At 42.4% G+C, this 20,639-nt stretch overlaps 1 protein-coding gene across 1 annotated transcript; it reads left to right on the plus strand.

Moving 5' to 3' along the window:
- Window positions 1–12,878: 12,878 nt before the first annotated feature.
- On the plus strand, window positions 12,879–17,414 carry LOC126385174 (E3 ubiquitin-protein ligase TRIM35-like). The gene is made up of 7 exons (XM_050036765.1): window positions 12,879–12,944; window positions 13,143–13,588; window positions 13,743–13,838; window positions 13,923–14,153; window positions 14,235–14,257; window positions 14,343–14,461; window positions 16,448–17,414. The coding sequence occupies exons 2-7, from the start codon at window positions 13,166–13,168 to the stop codon at window positions 16,990–16,992; spliced, it is 1,437 nt and encodes a 478-aa protein (XP_049892722.1). The 5' UTR covers window positions 12,879–12,944; window positions 13,143–13,165; the 3' UTR covers window positions 16,993–17,414.
- Window positions 17,415–20,639: the final 3,225 nt, after the last annotated feature.

Here is a 20,639-nt window from a genome sequence, read left to right on the forward strand (position 1 = left end):
TGAGACACAATACCATCCATGAGTTTAATTGAAAAACAAAAAATTTAATCTTTATGACACTTAAATACAATTTGCATAATAATTTGGAACGCGGTGTAAAGTCCGCCGTGATGCAGGTGATGATCGCAATTAGTGGGAGCGTTCCACGGGCTTCGAGCTCGATAATGTGGCTCTGCGTCCTCGCCGCTTAGATCCCTGGCTTCAGCCCCGCAGCCTATCTTGTCATGATGCCACAGCCGATTTGACACATCGATGGTGACAGGCAGCTCTGGCCCGAGCGAAGCCAAATGACCCACATAGACGTGGTCAATGCATGATGGTCCCCGTGGTCCTGCAGCAGCCCCACGGAACCACTGCAACTTAAAAGTCTCGTGTTTGATCTAATTGAGATTCATTTTTTATGAATCTTACAGGAACGAGAGCAATGCCATTAATATCCCACGTCGCCTTCTCAGGATGACATGAAATCCTGAGAGGATAAAAAAAAAAACAGTAACTCAATTCCAGCAGAAAATAATTGTGAGAAATTCCCAGACACAGGCATCATTTCCTGACACACTCGATACCATTTTTTATGGCAGAGCAGTGAAAAAATCTAATAAAGATTTGGGTCATCACAGACAGCAGATTCATCCGGCTAAAACAAAATTGTCATCACTCTGCTTTGCTGAGCTGGAGTTTAAAGGGAAGGGAGGAAGCCAGGAGGGGAAATGGGTTAGCAAAGAGATAGAGAGAGCAGCTGTGTTGTGGTGTATTGCGCTGTCCCTGTCAGGCCGGGCTTATTGAATTGATGTCACTCCTTTAAACTCCAGTGGGTTGGGTCGCTGTGTGCAGGTGTGTGTGTGTGTGTGTGTGTGTGTGTGAGAGAGTGAAGGAGAGAGGGAGGGGAAATACTGATAACTGTGGTTTTCCTGAGAATCTGGAGAGCCTGGCGACCTTCCAGAGACTGAAGGAGGTTTCTGAGCCTCAGGCTTTCCAGCAGCAGCTTCTCCAATAAGATCGAATTTACCTCCAGTTCAGTACAAATTTGTGTTTGTGGAAATGTCGGGGTGCTTATGTGTAGGCGTGCTCAAGTGTGGGCATCTTCCTATAGGCGACATAGGAGCCACCAAGGGGAGATTTTTTGACATTAGAAATCATCGAACATAAGGGAAATGGTGAAGTGGAGTGTATGTGGAGAGTGTTAAGAGAAAGTGAAAAGGTACAGTACCACCAAAAAGAAAAACAGGAAGACCAAAGTTGCACATATCGAACTAATTCCCTCCATCTATCCAGCGCCCGAATGCCCCTCACCCCCTGGCAAAACTCCACCTGGTGACGCCATTGACGCAAAATACGTCTTTCAGCTGAGTTTCGTTGGTTCTCCCGGACTGTTGCTCCAACAACAGGCTGTGCCTCTGCATTTTCGTATCTTTGAAGCCAATTTTCGTAGTGGCCAAACAGTGGTACTGCAATTTCTAGGGTCCATCACGTGATTCCCTGCAGTCCAAAAATACTTTTTCCCATTGACTTAAAGGGCAAAATAAACATCTGTAAATCAGTGGGTACATTTTTTGAGGGTCCGACACATCTCACTCCGACCTCGTCACATATTGACGTTTGGTCATGGACTTTCCACGTCTAGATACGAGATAAAAGGTACCCTGGGTGCGTTGGTTGTTGACACTCTGGGACACCGTGTCAAGTTCTGCCTGCTACATGCATTGTCTACTTTCAAAATACACTTCTGCTTTCACAGGAAATTTAACGTTTACATACAGTCTCTTTCAAAATAAATGCACTAACTCAAATTGATGTTTTTTTCCTTCAACAACTAACGCACGTGGTTGGGTGCAGAAAAAAAGAACTGGATTTTGCTTTATAATCTTATGGGACATGAACCCTTCTCCACCTTAACTTTCCTTCTTCACCAAGTACCTTTAAACCATAACGGCAACCGGTGTGTATCATGCCGATGTTAAAGGGCAGCCTTTTTCGTCAGTGTCTGACGCCACAAGTCACTGCCCAAGTGCCAGATTTCGATGATTGAGTGAGACCAGGTTGGACTATCACAGCCCCCATGAAATTACTTGTTTCCCTATCAGGTTTTATTTCATTTGGTCTGATAACATTTGGAAAGTCTAGAAGAGCTGCAAGATTAAATCGTATTATTCCAATTCAGGTTAGCAGATTGCTAAACTGGAAATGAGCCATTCAGTCGGCGGAAGTCAGCTGCTCGGTCACACTCTGCAGAGCTCGGCCACTGTGATCATGCAGCATTTGAACCATTTTGACTTCATGTGCCACTGAGCAACTCTCAAAGGAATCAGTGGGGGCCACACATTCAATGCTGTATCCAGTTCTGCCTTTACATCCATGATTCTGCTATCATGGACACAAAGAGTATAAAAGCAGATCATACGGTGAAACCAGGTCGTGCTGATCGAATATAAATCAAGATTACGTTACTGCACTGCATTTATCTTGCCTAAAATGTTTTCTGAGCATATTCTAGCGTCATGTTTAGCTGTAATAGCGAGTTTATAGTTTATGAACAGGAAGTGGGTGCCATACTGTTTCCTGCATGGTGAAAATGAGTCCAAAAACAAAAAGAGGACAAAAACTGATATTAAACAGTAAAACCAGGCCGTGCTGATCAATTATAAACCTGTATTCTATTATTGTCCAGCACTGTGCAAGCAACATGGACGTGTGTTTTCTCAGTCAGCCCCTCTCACACTCCAAAACAGCTTGCAGGTAAAGACCTAAACACATTTTTTTTTACTACACCACACATGCCTTGCAGTGTCAGTATGAGGTGATTGTCAAAAGTTTCTCAGCCATTACCGAAGGGAAAAATCAATATGTGACAAAAAAAAGGGGGTCCCTGGTCTTTGGTGAGAGTGCCTTTCAAGCCCTGGTGAAATTGTGCATTTAATCCAATTTGTATGGAGCATTCAATTCATGTGTGAAAGAAGAGGCGAAATGAAGACGACGGAGCTCGCAGCTCATGACTCACACAATGTGAAGAGCATGAAAATGATTTGAAGACGCGTCACAAGTATTTTAATCTGAGAAGATCAAATGTGGATTTGGCAGAAAGTAGAATTCAGATCCGCTGCCCTTGTCCGTCTCTCTTTTGTCTCACGGGCAGCAATTACAATGAGTGACTCAACTAGGAGATTAATCTTATAATGTCTTCTCCAAACTACAGCTGCTGCCCTCTGCAGCAACTTTAATATTCAGTGGAACATACAAGTATGGTTACAGTCAGAAAACAAATGCAGACGGTCGGATCACGATACGATACATGACACTCACAGTAAGTTTATCATGGTGAAATTAGAATATCAGGATAACCGTGAATATCATGTCGAGGGAGACTGCTCGGAAACCGACAATAAAAGAGAGTGCATCAAGCACTGACATGTTTCATATTGGGGGACATGATGTCTGGCTTTTTAAGATTGATCCCCGCAAAAAATATGTTTGTCCTATCTGTGATACAATAAAAAAATTGCATTTTTTGATTTGATTTTTGTGCGGTTGGTACATTGTGGCAAATAAACACAGACTGCACTGTCAAATTCCAGCCCAGTCTCCAGAAGAAAATGTTAACATCGTACGTTTCTGCAAACCAGGAATACGTTACATCTGTAGGTTTCATACATATCATATTAATGTGATGTCATATATGAGCTGAATTTGTCATTGCGAGGTGGAGAGGATGGTGGATGGTGTGACACCTCGGTGATGCCTTCCATCAAACAACAAAACCAGCTGTGCTTTCCAGCAGCTGTTTAGCAACCAAACGTGGGTGTTTTAGAGTGAAACATCCCTGTTTTTCCACCGGGGGTAGTGCCACCAAAATCTGCTGCTTTATATCCAAGCCACTGTTGTGTTTCCTGTCAGGATAGTGTCACAAAAAGCAGTTGTTTTTTACCAAGACATTGTTGTGTTTCCTGCTGTGATAGTGCCACTAAAAGCAGTTGTCTTTTTTACCAGGACATTGCTGCTTTTTCCACCAGGATAATGCCGCAAAGTGATTGCTATTTTACCAAACCATCACTGCATTTCTTGCCAGAATAATGCCAAGAAAAGTGGGTATTTTACCCTCATCCTCACCATAATCAAGTGGTTCATGTACCTAGACCAAACCACACATTACCACAGAGTTGCTACAACATGGAGAAATGTAAAGTCTGAATGTATCTGCTACATAATAATGCTGAAGTATAACTTATCCACGGTTTGTGGAGTGTACAATGCCAACATCTTTTCTGGTGATTGGGTTGAAAATTCATGCAAATAACGACTTTCAAACTTTGGAGGTTTAAAAATGCTACCGCTGCCTTTTGAGGTTTACTTAATAAAGGGTTAATAAGATGTAAGTAATTAAAAAGGTGATAATATCACGGTGTTTTCTCTGCAGCTTGTTTCCGCTGCTCCCAAGTGGCCAAAAAATGAAGTTAATGCAGGTTTAACTAAATTTTGTGTTTTTAAGCAGCATTCACTTTCATCACCAAATCACTGGCTGTTAAAAAAGTCATCCGTCACCACTTAAAAAGCCTTTACGTGTGCATAATTATAAAGTGGTGCTGTAACAAAGGGGTATGATGCTATTTTCATAGCAGAAGACTGAGCAGGTGTTGTGTACTGTAAGCCCAAAGCCAATAATGAAGTGGAGAGAACTCTGGAGAGACCTGCCCGCCAGCACCATCAATCTATACAATAAAATCTCTCTGCCTCTGTCACTTTCTTTACCTCTTCCTCTCCGTCTTTCCTTCCACTTTTTACTGTCCGGCTTAACTGTGCAGCACAGCAGAGTAATAGACTATTGACTTTTTGTCACACAAATGCAAATAGGCTTGTACAAGGATGAAATAAATATGAAACTGTTACGCTTCACTGATAATGTTTTTAATGCAACTTCTCAGCTGCAGCCATCAATAATTCTCCACCTAAAAAGGAAGGAGCTTCATTGGCTGATGGTACGTGCAGTTCGGCTCCATCAAAGTGATGCTCTCCGTAAAGTATCAGGCCGAGAGACAGGTCTGACTGGGGTTGTCTCTGCTGCGTGTTAGCCTGCCTGTCCTCATTAGATGCCGAGAGATTGACACAGCACACCACCCCCTCCTCCCCCTTTCCCCCGTCCCCTTCAGCCCTGACGCAGCTCTGCGAACACTAGCAGGGTGTGAGCAATAATGAATCACTATTAGCCCAGGTCACACTGGCTGACAACCAATTTACAGGGAAGGAGAAGGTGCAGACAGTGACATCCAGGTAAATGTGAGCGTTTAACCGCTTCATCCTGAGGTGGCACAGGTATTTCAGACACCGCCATCATGGCAGGATGAGACAGATTATATCTTATCTCATAATTTGTGTCTGTTTATCTCAAGTCATTTTGATGCAAAGCAATGAGGGCACTTCTGCATGAATGCTGCAGCACAAGTTCAGGGCATTTTGGCACATTAGCTATATGTGGGTACATTCTGACATCTAGTGGTGCTAAATAATTACAACCTCAGGGAAACATGACTGGTTTAATTTCAGTTGAAAGGTGGTGTCAGAGTCTATTGTCCAAGGTGTCCTGTGATTAGAGAGAAGTTAACTTTCTCTCCAATAAAGTGAGAAGAAAAGTTGCAACTCAGAAATTAAACTCCACATTCAGATAAGCACTTTATATACTCCATGAAACACATGCTGTTAGCCAGAGAGACTCTAGACAAATATTCACATGGCATGTGGCTCATAAAGACTTAAGACGCAGTGTGTTAACAAGTTTATGTTAAGTTAATTTTATGATGTCACAAAATTCTGCTAAGCACTTACAATTAATGTTAATCATGTCAATCATCGTCCAGGGGCTCAAAGTGTCAGCAAAGTGTCCCCCCTGGCCCTTACCTGCAAAAATGTCACTCGAAGGCACATGTACTGACCAGGAAGAGACTCAAAATGGCCGCAAAGAAACATAAAAAACAGCTGCAGGGGCACAAAGACACCCACTACTATGAATAGGGATGAAACAACCACAAAGAGTCAAAAAAGGACTACAAAGAGATGCAAAGCAACTACAAAGAAAAAGCAAAATGACCACAAAAAGATGCAAAATGGTCAAAAAAGGACACAAGAAAATCAAAAAGAGACACAAAATAAGTTCAGAGAGGCACAAAACAGCTACAAAGAGATGCAAAACAACCACAAAGAGTCACAAAAGGACTTCAAAGAGATGCAAAGCTACGACACAGAAAAAAATGACAGCAAAGAGACGCAAAATGACTATAAAGAAATGCAATATGACAACAATGACACAAAACAGCTACAAAGAGACATAAACCTACTGCAAAGGATCTCAAAATGGCTGCTAAGAGACACAAAACAACTACAAAGAGATGCAAATCAACAACAAATAGTCACAAAAGGACTACAAACAGACACAAAGCTACTACAAAGGAAATGAAATGACCTTAAAGAGACACAAAATGACTGCTAAATGACACAAAACAACTACAAAGAGACACAAACAACTACTAAGGATCGCAAAATGGCTGCTAAAAGAATCACGAAATGACCACACGAACACAAAACAACTGCAAGTAGATGCAAACAACTGCAAAGAGACACAAAGCTGCTACAAAGGATCTCAAAATAGCTGCTAAGAGACACAAAACAACAAAGAGACACACGACAATTACATAGAGATGCAAAACAACTACAAAAAGTCACAAAAGGACTACAAAGAGAAACAAACAACCACAAAGGATCTCAAAATGACTGCTGAGAGACACAGAACAACTACAAAGAGACACAAAATGACGACAGTGACACAGAAAAACGACAGAAAGTCACAAAACAACTACAAAGAAAAGCAAACAACTACAAGACATACAACGCTACTACAAAGGATCTCAAAATGGCTGCTAAGAGACACAAAGCAACTACAAAGAGACACAAACTGACCAAAGTAAAACAAAACAACTACAAAGAGACAAGATAACTACAAAGAGATGCAAACAACTACAAAAAGTCACAAAAGGACTGCAAAGAGACACAAACAACCACAAAGGATCTCGAAAATGGCTGCTGAGAGACACAAAACAACTACAAAGAGACACAAATTGACCAAAGTAAAACAAAACAACTACAAAGAGATGCAAACAACTACAAAGGATCTCAAAATGACTGCTAAGAGACACAAAACAACTACAAAGACACACAAAATGATCACACCGACACAGAACAACTACAAAGAGTTGTAAACATCTACAAGACATACAAACCTACTGCAAAGGATCTCGAAACAAGCACAAAGACACACAAAATCCCCACAAAGAGACAAATCCACAGAGAGATGCATAATGACTACAAAGAGAAGCAAAACAACAACAAAAAAGAGGTTAAACCACAACACAGTCAGTGTGTTTTGCTCCTGTAAAGAAAATGTTGTGGGGCTTTTTGCATGCCTGTGTGCAGGGGCCCACTGCCTCATAATCCAGCCATGACGTTAATACACGTGATAAAAGCATTCATGTCTGATGTGAATTGCTGTACTGTAACACGCTCACACAAACATTACAGCGTGTTCAATAAACATCAACAAAAGTAAATGCTTCATTGCCCAGCTGAGGCGGAGCTCAGCACGCCTTCAAAAACTCTGAGTCACTCCAGGAGGGAAGTGAAGGAATGAACAACCAGAGCATCTGCTGGAAACTCAAAACCTCCTTTATGAATGACAAACAGGCCATCTGTGCGTGTTGTCATACTCGTGTCAAAAAAGCATACAGGCCCTAAGTGCCATCAAGTGAAGAAAATGAAGCTCCATTAAAAGTAACTTTTGAAAAGATTCATAAGACTTTATATTCACTTTATATTTGTCTTGAAGGTGACAGGACGGCCGAGCACGGGATACTCCACCAGTCAAGGGTAACACTTTATTACAGTCAGTCATTAAAATCAGCAGCTCTGGGTCAAAATGAAAAGTCTCTGGGGACAGCAAAAAGTGACACAGAAGTAACTAATGAACTGTTAAATTATTGCATAGCCAATAAAATAAAGATTACATGTAGTAAAAAATGAATGGTCTTGGCCGACCTCAGCTGGCAATTGGCTGGCTGTGGAGGCTCGTCAGCTGATTAGGGTCACCTGGGCCTTTGATCTATAAAAGCTGGCTGATGTTTTCACTCTGTTTCTTTCCTCCAACTGCTGACAGCCACTCTGTGCTGCTTTCTTTTGGTTTGGGCTACATGCTAACCACTTCATCTTACACCAAACCAGCAGAACATTCTACATCTGTGGCAAAAGCAAACAACTCTTGCAACACTCTTCAAACCCTACAAAATGAAGCACAGCGTTAGTTCAGGCAGCTCAGCTCACATCCTAGCTACATCAGCTGATCTTAAACAGCCCAATCAATTGATGGAGCAGCTGATTGATGGAAGGGAGTCAGCTGATAGACCACATGATTCCTTTCTATGCAACCAATTGGTGAATCTCATTCAGGGTGCCCTATTTAAACTGCTCTGGCCTGCCTACTGTTGCTGCTTCCTCTGCAAACCGCTTTTCAACCTGCCTCCACCCCAGCTCCTCCTTTTCATGCTGTGTCTGACTTATCAGTGTCATTTCTGTTTTTGTCATTGATGCTGCTCTGTTTTGTTCCCGGGGGTCTTTGTTGCTGCACTCCCTGCCTTAGGCTTTCCATGTAGGTGCATGGAAGGGCAGAGAGGTGTGCACTCTCCGCCTTAGGCTCTCCTCATTTGCACATGGAAGGGCAGAGAGGTGTACCATCTCTGCCTTAAGCTTTCCACAAAGGCGCATGGAAGGGCAGAGAGGTGTGCGCTCTCTGCCTTAGCCTTTCCACGTAGGTGCATTGAAGGGCAGAGAGGTGTGCCATCTCTGCCTTAGGCTTTCCACTTAGGCGAGTGTAAGAGGCTTTCTGTGTAGGCCTAGGAAAGGCAGAGAGGCCCCAGAACAGAGCCATACTGCCAAATATAATACTGCAAATGGAAATAAAGTTTCCTTTTCTGAAAGTGGTCTTGACTGAAAACACTTTATCATGTATGAATAGCATATGCTGAGACTGAACTACTGACATCGGAGCAGCTTGTTTTCAAAAACTGTACGATCACAAAGAAGAAATCTTTACTTCAGTCAAATTTAAATTTAATATCTCTGGTGGAGTTTATTGCAGGCAATTCACATTTGGATGAGTAAGAGTATAATGAATTGCATGATGTGTGTGTATTTACATTTCCATACCGCACCTTAGTTTGAGAAAAAGGTGTTGCTACAACTGTGGCTTTGTTACAATTATACTGGTACTCCCATGAAACCACTGAGTGAATCATAACGACTGCTTTCTCTAAAAAATTTGAGCAACTACATGTGCAGGTTCCTCCAGAGGATTCCTTGTACCTGTGAATGTAGATTGTGAAGTCATCCTTTTCTACAGATGGTTATGTTTTGTTACTAAATGGATGTTAAATGGACCTGCGCTTGTGTAGTGCTCAAAGCGCTTTTACACTGCACACTGAGATGCTGAAATCTTACGATTACCTGGGTGTTCACCTGAACAATAAACTGGACTGGACAGACAACACTAATGTACTATACAAGAGAGGACAGGGCAGACTCCAACTGCTGAGGAGACTTAGGTTGTTTGGAGTACAGCGGGCACTCCTGAGGACCTTCTATGACCCTGTGGTGGCAGCAGCATCTCGACAGCTGACAGGTCAAGACTAAACAGACTGATAAAGAAGGCCAGCTCTGTCTTGGGATGCTTCCTCGACCCGGTGGAGGTGGTGGGAGAAAGGAGAATGATTGCCAAGTTCTCACCCTTTATGGACAACATGTCCCACCCCATGAAGGACACTCTGACAGCACTGGGCGGCTCCTTCAGTGACAGGAGAGATACTGCAGGTCCTTCCCTACTGCTGCAGTCACACTATACTCATGTCTTTGTATTCCCACATTTCTAAAAACACCTCCAGACGTCCTGTATTTAAATGAAACGTGGTGACTAACTGTTTTGTTCTCTATAACTCAAGTGATTATGGTGCTGACCTGTTGGCTCTAATCAGGCACCAGAGTGGGACAACAGAGCCAAACACAGCACATTAACAGGCCTCAGGCTCCTGACGAGGAGCTTCCATACAATCGAAAAGAAGTTCCTACTGCACACTGTTAATCAAGTTACAATCACAGACGCTGTGTGGAGGCTGTGGACGGGTACAACTGGACTCTGCGTGGACAGAATGAAACATTAAAGATAAATAGAGTCTGCACACTGATGCCCTGAAGTTGTAAAACACATTTATCAAACCCAGTGAGCAGACTCTATTTTTCTCTGTCTGTCTGTTGTTGTTCTTCAGAGCATAAAAATAGCATCACGTCCAGGAGAGGCCTTCTGGACAGTTACAGCACACTGTGTGATGAAGGAGAAAAAGAATCCAGAAAGAAAAATATAAGAGGAGTGTGACTTTACCGCAACAGACCTACTGAATGATAAACTCACAGAAAAGTTTTCTTATTAGCGTTTTGATCAAATCAAATGATGTGAGCATAATTTGGAACGCAGCGTGGTGCAAACTGCAAAACCATTAGCTGTTAAATGAAAGATGAAAATGAGCGACTGTACAGTGGACTGCCAATAACGAGTAAAATCTGAATGTGTAAACTGATTACATCGTCCATTTGACTACATAATATGCTCAGCATTTGGCATTAGTTACACGCTGAAGAGTTTGCTCTAGTTGGCCACTAGATGGTGACATATCCTGGGAACTGATGGCAGAACTCCATGCTGTTATTCCCCCATTATATACACACAGACAAGTAAACTGTGCACACATTGCAGGAAACTTGAGGCTCATATCAACAACAAGACTCCAGACTGATAAACTCTGAGCACAGTTTCATTGTTTTCACTAGGATGTGTCAGAGCATAACGATGGCTCTGCTGTGTTGGGAGGAAAAGAGAGGAAGACCTATAAAAAATGGCATTCAGTTTATTCAGCTGAACATTTTACTGTATTACATGAGAAAATAAATATTTGCTTTGTCACCTGTTTTGTTTCATCATCACTTCCTCTCAGAGACAGCTAAACAGAATCAGTTCATTTACTGTAAATCACAGTCTGTCTCTAACAAAATGTCAGTAAAATGTGTATTCTCACTCTAACCATGTTGCAGCATTAACTATGAGCTCACATAAATGACTCCAGGAAGCTGAGCTGTGAGTTTAGCTCAGTTGAAGCTCATTTGATAGACAAATGGGCTTCATATCCTGTGCTGATGCAGTGATACCGTCAATGCAATATTCACTGTAATAGATTCAAAGTATTGTGTTACAATATGGTTACAGTCTTTATCCTGAAACATATTTGAGGATTTAAGTAAGCCCTACACTTAAAAAGAAGGAGAAGAACTACACAGTTTTATACATTTGAATATGTAGCGTGACCTCATGAAGCCTGTTTTGCTGGAAGAGTTTAAAGGTATACTATGCAGGATTTTCGGTTACTGTTTGAAAACACACTCACCAGACAAAGTGGAAGTAAAACCCAACCGCAGGTTCACTCTCGTTTGGCTTTTTGCCTGGTTATAAGTGTGTTTTTTCTGGTGCTGTGTCTCCTGGATGCATACTGCTTATGGTCTGGCCCCTCCTCGCTACCTTTTTGTAAAGCCCTGACTTCACCTGAGTGCTACAGGGGCAATCGCCCATAAACATACGGAACAAATAAATAAGGAGGAAAATAAGAAAATCCAAGCAGAGGGCCGAGTCTCTGCAGAAAAGTACACTACCACACACTGATAGATGATTAAGAGGGATTACTTTAGTATGAGCCAGTCCACGACACCAGGGGTCTTCTTCCGATGCCACTCCCTGCAGGTGGTGGGCCCACAGGGCAGTGGCTTCATGTCATTCATTCGGGCTGAATCCAGCCAGCAGATGCTCACTAGCGAGCTACCACCCCAGGTCTTGCTCCAGAGGGTGGACCCTGATATCCCCATATCTTGCAAGGTACTCTTTTCCTAAATGTGCTGTTTCATCAAGGTCTTCTTGAACCGCTCTTAGTCTGGCCTCTCCCCTGGGACCACTTTGCCTTGGAAGACCCTACCAGAGGCTATTAGCCCCAGGCAACACAGCTCCTGGGATCATAGGGATGCGCAAATCCCTCTTAATGTGGCAGTTGTTGGAGGGTTGGGGTAGAGCTGCTGCTCCTTCGAATCGAAAGGGGTCAGTTGAGGATGCCTCCTGGGTGCCTTCTGTTAGAGGTGTTCTGGTCACGTCCAACTGGTAGGAGGCCTGGGAACAATTTGGGGTCCCCCAGGAGGAGCTGGAAAGTGTTGCTAGGGAGAGGGACATCTGGGGTGCTTTGCTCAGCCTGCTGCCCCCACAACCCGGCTTTGGATATGTGATTGAAAATGGATGGATGGATGGACTTTAATATAAGTCTAAATATTGTTTTTTTAGGACAATCCTGCATAGTATACCTGTAACTTGAGATGAATTTGAGCACTGAGTTAGTGCTTTCATTATTATTTCATTGAGATTACTTAAACCATAGTTTAGACCAGTGGTTCTCAACCTTTTTGGTTTATGGTCCCTTAAATTAAAGTAGTTTCTACCTCATCCTCAAGGATTTTAAAGCCCCGGTGAGGTGATAGTATCCAGTATTTCACTTGGAAAACAGCAAAAATAAAAAGATAATCTGACATAATAAACGTAATTTGTGTAACAATACTGTTCTCATTTCCTTGTCCTTTAAATCGTATGGTCACCCCTCAGGTTCGTCCCTGTGAACAACTGATTTGGACTGTAAATGGGAAGTCTGGGTCAGTTAAGGGTTAAAATGCCTGCTCAGCCTCTGAGACTCCGCCTCCTTTGAGTGACTCATCAAAACAGGAAGCAGGAAGTGCTCACATCTAAACACGTATATCAGTCACAGGACTGTGGCTGTGAGGTATGTTTGGCTCTGACTCTTCTTACATGAAACTGACAGCTAATCAATTTGTGCTTAAAGGCTTCAGAGACTGGTGTGTGTTCAGTGGTGTTCATGTAGTGAAGTAAACAGACTCCACAGCATGGGATTGTGGGTATAAAGAAGGGCTCACCCTGTGTTTGACCAGCCTGCACCTTTGCCCTACTTTCATTTTCACAGTAAACCAGGAGCTCAGTGTCAGTATGGCAGGCAGGCTGTCGCTCCCAGAGGTGGACCTTTCCTGTCCCATATGCTGTGAAATCTTCAGGGACCCTGTGGTGCTCAAGTGCAGCCACAGCTTCTGTGCACCCTGCCTACAGCAGTACTGGAGTGGGAACACACACAGTCGAGACTGCCCCCTGTGCAGGTCCCAGAGTGTGGACGAACCCGTGCCCAGTCTCACCCTGAAGAACCTATGTGAGTCTTTCATCCAGGAGAGTGAGGGTGTGGAGGAGACAGCAGGGGAGCTGTACTGCGATCCGGGGGAGATGTGTCCTCTTCACGGGGAGAGGCTGAAGCTTTTTTGCGTGCCGGACGAGGAGCCAATCTGTGTGGTTTGCCACACCTCGAGGAGGCACAAACAGCATGATTGTTGTCCTGTCAGTGAGGCTATCGTAGACGTAAAGGTAAATACTTTGAGACAAAATCAAGATCTAAGTTTGAATAATGACTTGCTTCTCCTCAGGGCCGCTTTTCTAAGTTCTTTAAACAGCTGTTATGAGCTGGCACCAACTTCAAAGATTAACCTTCAAATTAATTTCCTCTTAATCATCTACTCAGGAGAAAATGAAGTCAGCCCTCAGCTCACTGCAGGAGAAGAAGGACGCTTTTGACAAGATGAAGAAAAACTACGAGGACACTGTGGCATGCATTCAGGTGTAGTGCAGCTTTTCTGCTAAAATACAAAATCGTGCCCTTGCAGGTCATTCCAAAGTCATGATTACCGGGACTTTATTTCAGGTCCAAGCTCGATTTGTGGAGAGACGGACCCGAGAGGAGTTTGCAAAGCTTCGCAGCTTCCTGGAAGCCGAGGAGGAAGCCAGGATGGAGGCGCTGAGGGGGGAGGAAGAGCAGAAGAGTCGTGCGATGATGCAGAAGATTGAGGAAATAACAAGAAGTATAACGTCTGTGTCTGAATCCATCAGAGCTTTAGAGGAGGAGATAGCGTTGGAGGGCATCTCTGTCCTTCATGTAAGTTTGTAAATGTTCGAAATATGAATAAATGCATGCATACTGTTTTTTTTAATGAGTGACTTTTCCTCTGTTTTTCAGAAATGCAAGAGGACATTGGCAAGGTGAAAAAAGTTTTTATATTTTCAACTTTTCTTTTCTCTGCTTCCATAACGTGATGCATAAACTGCCTAATTCTGCTCCCTGCAGAGTGAGCAGCCCAGTCGAAGATCCAGTCATGGCTCCGGGAGCACTCATAGATGTGGCCCAATATCTGGGCTCGCTGAACTTCAACGTGTGGGAGAAGATGCATAAAATGGTCAAATACAGTAAGTACATAGTGTCCTACTTGTCAGGTCATGGTGAGGTTGATTGTTTAAAGTCCCCCTCCACTTAAAAAATGTATTTTTCTAATGTTTATTTCCCCTAAAATGTCTGATCTTGACAACACTGAGTTTCACATTCCTCCACTGAAGGGGGCGATGTTTTACCCAACATCAGAGATTCAAACGAGCGCCGGGAAAACTAGATTAGGTACGTCACTAATGTCAAAGTCAATTGTTGTCTAATATGGGAGGCACGGATCTACTAGAGTTCGACCAATAGTGGATGTTTAATGGCCGATATGATAACAACAGTTTGGAGCAGGATTAATCAGCTGATAAGATCGGCTCGGGCCCTGAAGCAACCACGGAAGCAACCTTCCAGCAACCGTATAATTCCCTTAATAAAGAAATAATGCTGTCCTACATAAGTTAACGTTCATTTAAATTATATAAATTATCTAAAGCGCATATTACCTACGACCGTACCCACAAGTGGAGGTTACAGCTATCGGCCACAATCGGAGCCCCGTTCCACCATCAACTAAAGTATTTATAAAGTCCTATTGGCACTGATTAATCGGACAAACTGATGTATCAGTGGACCTCTAGTATCTACAGGGGAACAGACTTCGACACAGCACCACCAAAGAAACACCTGAAACCTCCAGCACAAAGGAGACTTGACAGAGAGATCAGAGTTAGCATTAGCACAGTCAAAGTTTTGAAAACAAACATGGCAGAATGTGCAGTTTTTGGACGTAAACTACTGTCTACCAAGATATTACAGTATGATTCCCAACTATTAACCACTGCCCGTTAGCCTACAAGCTAATAATCAAACATACAACATAAATAAAACATGCTAACTAAACTTAGCATTCTGACTGAGGCTCAAACATGCATGGCTGAATCTCTCCAATGTTGCCTCTGATGCTAATGTTAGCTATCTTAATACGCACTGTTCCTTTTCTAGTCAACCAAGCAGAAGTGGGACCAGGTCCAAAGTGAGTCTCAAGTCTTGCACACAAGTGCCAGGTCGATTCCCAAGTCAAGACTACCAAGTCCCGAATCTTAATCTTTGCGTTTCGAGTTCTAAACAAGTCATAATGCCTTTTTTGCCAATTTTAATTAAGTTTAAACAATAGAGTAATAATATATTAAACCCAGAATATATTATGTTTAAAAAAATCATGGATGCTTTAAAAAATGAGCTAACTATGTTATTATTAGCCTCGATTTACTGTTCGTATAGCTCCAGCCACGTTGCATTTGAAGTCTATTCGACATGTCCTGCAAACCACGCCCGTCACCAGCACATGTTGTGACCCCCTAACCCCAACCCTAACCACCTCTACTGAGCAAACCAGGCCCCCATTAAAGCCGCTCAGCCTTGCACCAAATTTTCCTAGTGGCCACTGACAGTATTACAGCCAAGAAAAATCTGCTGCCCAAAAAACATTTTCCCCGTAGACCACCATTGTAAAAGACACGTCTGTAAAACTGTTGACAGGACACCTCAAACTGCAAACAAGGTCAATTATGACTCTTTCTTTTATGAATTTTCAATCCATTGAGGTATCTTATTTGTTAACCTTTTCTGTAGCCAAAAAAAAGTGATGTCATCACAATGTAAAATCTATGTGACAAGCAGGAACTCGCAGACGGAGCCAGTGGGGAAAAACAATATTGTGCACATTTAGCAGAAGTAAATCCAGAAGCTCAAATTTTTTGGTGTATGTGAAAGGCGAGCAACTCCATTGGAATGAATAGGCGCCATCTTGTGGTCTAGTATCTAGTTATTCTATGCTATTATGTGTAAACTAAAGAAATATTAGTAAAAGTATTTAAAGTGTTACTGGAGAGGGACTTTAAACTTTCAGGTGCAGTTTCACCTCATCATGTATTCCTGAGGTGGAGAAAAGCTTGTGATGCTCACTGCTCACTGAGCTACAGTCAGAGACAGCTGACAATCTGCCATGTTTTCTTCAGCCCCAGTGACTCTGGACCCCAACACCGCTGCTCCGTGGCTCGTCCTGTCAGATGACCTCACCAGCGTCTCTGACAGTGACGAAAAGCAGAAGCTGCCCGACAACCCGGAGAGGTTTGACCCCGACACCGGTGTACTGGGCCGTGAGAGCTTCACCTCAGGCAAACACGCCTGGGACGTCAACGTGGGAGACAACACAGCGTGGGTCGTCGGCGTGGCTAAAGAATCCGTGCAGAGGAAAGAGAAAGTGGCGTCAGTGCTGAAGAACGGCTACCTGAGCGTGTACTTTTACCACAAAATGTACTTCGCCGGCACGTCTCCTTTAACAAGGCTGAACTTGAAGAGGACCCCACAGAGGATCAGGGTGCAGCTGGACTGTGACAAGGGCAGAGTGTCTTTCTACGACCCACATGACAACACACACATCTACACCTTCAAGCACGCCATCACTGAGAGAGTCTTCCCCTACTTCTGGGTGGGTTGTCAGCAGTGTCCTCTGACGGTGGAGCCGCTGGAGGTTTCTGTGAGAGCTGCTGAATATTTCTAAAAGTTAATTTCCACTTCACAACTTCTACTTTACTGCAGCACAAAGGGAACGGGAACACAGTGAGGGGAGAGCGCTCAGAATTCTTGGTTCGGTATAATGTCCTACAACCTTTTCCAGTTTCAAACATATAGGCCTTCAATAATCAGTACTCTGCCTGTACACTTTACAGTAAGCAGCAACATACTTCAGTTTGATCTCTGCACTTTAATCTACTATAAAAAGTCCTTCTGTTTCATTATTGTTTTGGAGGAAATACAGACTCACAGCATAATGTGTTTTAGAAATTAACCAGATAAACAGCTTAATGTGTTTTTTTTTTCTAATCCCAATTTTGTTAATAAACATATATGGCAAATACTAAATGGGCTTTATGTGCAGATACTAATGAGAGTGCTAATTTACAAATAAATTATTTGCAAATATCACGACTTCCTTGATTTTGTGCAACCTGCAGCTCCTGTTTGTTGTCTTATACTACATGTTTATCCTAAAATGAAACACTGAATGTTTCTTCTCGCATTTTATGGGTTACAGTAACATAAAAACGGTCCCAGAGGAAGCCATTATATAAAATCATTACAGGGTAGATGCAGTGTAAAATCACTAATGGCTGGTATTTCAATATGTAACTACAGATAGACTCCACACTGCAATGTCAAACATTTGACAGCTGTGATACTGATAATTTGACCGTAATAACTAAAGATTAAAGAGAATTAAACACTTAAAAAATTGCACCTTATACTAAAAAATGGATGTGGCCACACACAAAAATTAGCTCCACAAATTTTTTTTTTTTTTTCTTTTTAAACATCTCCAAACATTTTCAGAACAAACAAAATGCATTTTGCACAGTCAGCATTCACAGTTGGAGAATGTCGTCTGTTTTCAGACATTTTTCCGCTTTATTGCCCAGTTTACATACAAGGCTCTCAAACAGGCCCCTCAGGTCTGCCAGTCTGGGTCTTCTAACCACTCCAGAGTCCAGGTTAAAGACAAAGGGTGATGGAGCCGTTTCAGTTCTTGCTCCTCGGCTTTGGAACAGCCTCCCGCTGAGCATCAGATCAGCTGACTCTGTTCAGGTCTTTAAGGGCCTGTCCCAATACCCCCCCTTAGCCCTACCCCTAGATTTGCGCATTCCCGCGAGGGGTAAGGGTGTCCCAATTCCTTTTTGCGTGTAGGGGTAGGGGGCATAACGAGGGGTAGTGGGTATGAAACTAGCCCTTCGGAGCGAGGGATTTCAAATGCTGACTTGCCAAAGAGAGGTAGACGCCATGACTACCACCGAGCAAGAGACGGGGAAAAACGTTCACACATAGCTAACGCCGTCGTCAGGTTGCTTGTTAGCTAGCTAGCTCGCACTATCTGGCGTCTGTCATCTGTCCTGTTCTGCAAAATTGTCGGATTTTTCACATTACGATAACACGCCAGCTAGTATAACTATGCTGCCTTGTAATGTTAGCTGGTTAGCTAGCTAGCTAGCTAACAGAAGTCCCCTGTTATCTGTCGTTCATCAAACGAAGCATGATGAATACAGCAAACGCGATAGGTAGGATGAACTCAACCGGAGACTCCATTGTAGATGCCGGTTGGAAATGTAGATGGCTCGCAGCTTCCTGTTTAAAATAATTACGTATGCGTGAACGTAACCGACACGGTGACGTAGTGAGTGGTGTCCCAATTCCTAGGGAAAGAATTCAACCCCTACCCCTCGTTGCTTCATTTCGAGGGCCAAGGGGTAGTGGACAATGGCTAGGGGTAGGGCCAAGGGCTAAGGGGTAGTGGACAAGGGGGGGTACTGGGATTGGGCCTAAATCTGGTCTAAGAAAACTTACTTTTACAGATTGGCCTTCTCTCACAGTTGACACAGACTTATTGTGTGAATGGCACTGTATGTATGCAGCCATGTGTATATGTGTGCATGCTTACAGTATGTGTTAAGTGTATATGTTGGTGTAGGTGTATGTATATGCTTATTAGTATCACTTTTATTTTGTATTTTTTGTGCCTTGGAAAGCACTTTAAAGTTTTGTTTTTTTTTAAATGTTAGAGAAGTAATCAGTTAGTTCCATATATTTAATGAAATAATTAAAATACTAACATTACTAATTACATCTTTAACAGGGTAACTAATAATTTGTTACCAATACATTTCAAAAGTAACTTTCCCCAACACTGGTAATTACACATCAAATGTAATCTGGTATATTACATGTGATGTAAAGCTGTTTTTTGCCCAAGAGTACTATTTTGATTTTAGTTTTGGCCTTCCTTATTTTATCTTTTACTTTGGTGACATTTAATGACATGCTTGTTTTATTTTCCTTGTGTTTAGTTTTATTGTACAGCACTGTAACTGTGTTTTGAAAGATGCTTCATAAACAAATATGTGTTTGTGTGTGTTAATGTGTTATTACTGTGAAAACACTATAAACTGATCCTTTTTTATTATTGTTATTTTTAATCTTGGTGTTTTAACAGCAATAAATGCCTCACCCCTCCCACCTCACTGTGCAGCCTGGGGCGTCGACATCAGTCCTCTTCTTCTTCACTGAAAGTTACACGGAAGTGCCAGTGATAAATTTAGCTTGTGCTACCTGTCTGAACAAGTGGTTAAAAAATAATTACTTCCATAACTTTCTGAGTACAGTTAATTTGTCTCAAGCTGCTTTTCCCCATCAAGTATCAACGTTAACGGCCTTAGCAGTGTCACGGTAAGATTAGCCGACTCGTTAATTAACGGTAGCTCAATTAGCTAACTGTTAGCATCGCTTTAGCCGCGATGCTAACAGTGAATGTAGCTAATAGCTAATTAGTTATAGCCGCGATGCTAACGGTGCCTGTAGCTAGCAGCTAATGATGTGTTTTAAATCCACAAGAACAGTGAAAAAGTTGAGTTTTTGTTGTTAATTAGAGGTTGGATAAAGTTATATTAACATAAATTAAAACACAGTCATCAACAAAAATATTATTTTCTTTGTAAGTTTGATTCTAAACCAAATCATGTTGAAAATACTAATTTAATTTGAGCCTACACCATTTCCTTTTTGCTAATTTACTAAAACTGAATTGTTCAGACTGCATTATTATTATCAATTATTTTCTCAATTAATGAATTAGTCAAAAATTAGTTATAAAATGGGGGACAATATCTACCAGTGTTTTCCAGGTATCCTCAAATGTCTCGTTTTGTCCATAATATTCAGTTTACTGTCATAAAGGAGTGAAGAAATGGATTTTAATGTATCACCTCCATGTGTGTAACACTCACCGGCCACTTTATTAGGTACACTTGTTCAACTGCTTATTAATTCAAGTAGAGGCATTCAGGCATGTAGACATGGTCAAGACGACCTGCTGAAGTTCAAACTGAGCATCAGAATGAGGAAGAAAGGTGATTTAAGTGACTTTCAATGTGGCATGGTTGTTGGTGCCAGACGGGCTGTAGCATTTTCACACACAACCATCTCTAGGGTTTACAGAGGATGGTCCGAAAAAGAGAAAATATCCAGTGAGTGAGCCAAAATGCCTTGTTGATGCCAGAGGTCAGAGGAGAATGGCCAGACTGGTTCAAGATGATAGAAAGGCAACAGTAAGTCAAATAACCACTGGTTACAACCAAGGTCTGCAGAAGACCATCTCTGAAG

This window comes from Epinephelus moara, chromosome 23, assembly GCF_006386435.1.
Source record: "Epinephelus moara isolate mb chromosome 23, YSFRI_EMoa_1.0, whole genome shotgun sequence".
NCBI lineage: Eukaryota > Metazoa > Chordata > Actinopteri > Perciformes > Serranidae > Epinephelus > Epinephelus moara.

Bases quoted from the DNA above. Each gene is read 5' to 3' on its own strand.
- LOC126385174 (XM_050036765.1), top strand. From the start codon at position 13,166: ATGGCAGGCAGGCTGTCGCTCCCAGAGGTGGACCTTTCCTGTCCCATA. The intron at 13,839-13,922 runs GTGTAGTGCAGC...ACTTTATTTCAG, and splicing joins ACACTGTGGCATGCATTCAG to GTCCAAGCTCGATTTGTGGA. The intron at 14,258-14,342 runs GTGAAAAAAGTT...TGCTCCCTGCAG, and splicing joins TGCAAGAGGACATTGGCAAG to AGTGAGCAGCCCAGTCGAAG.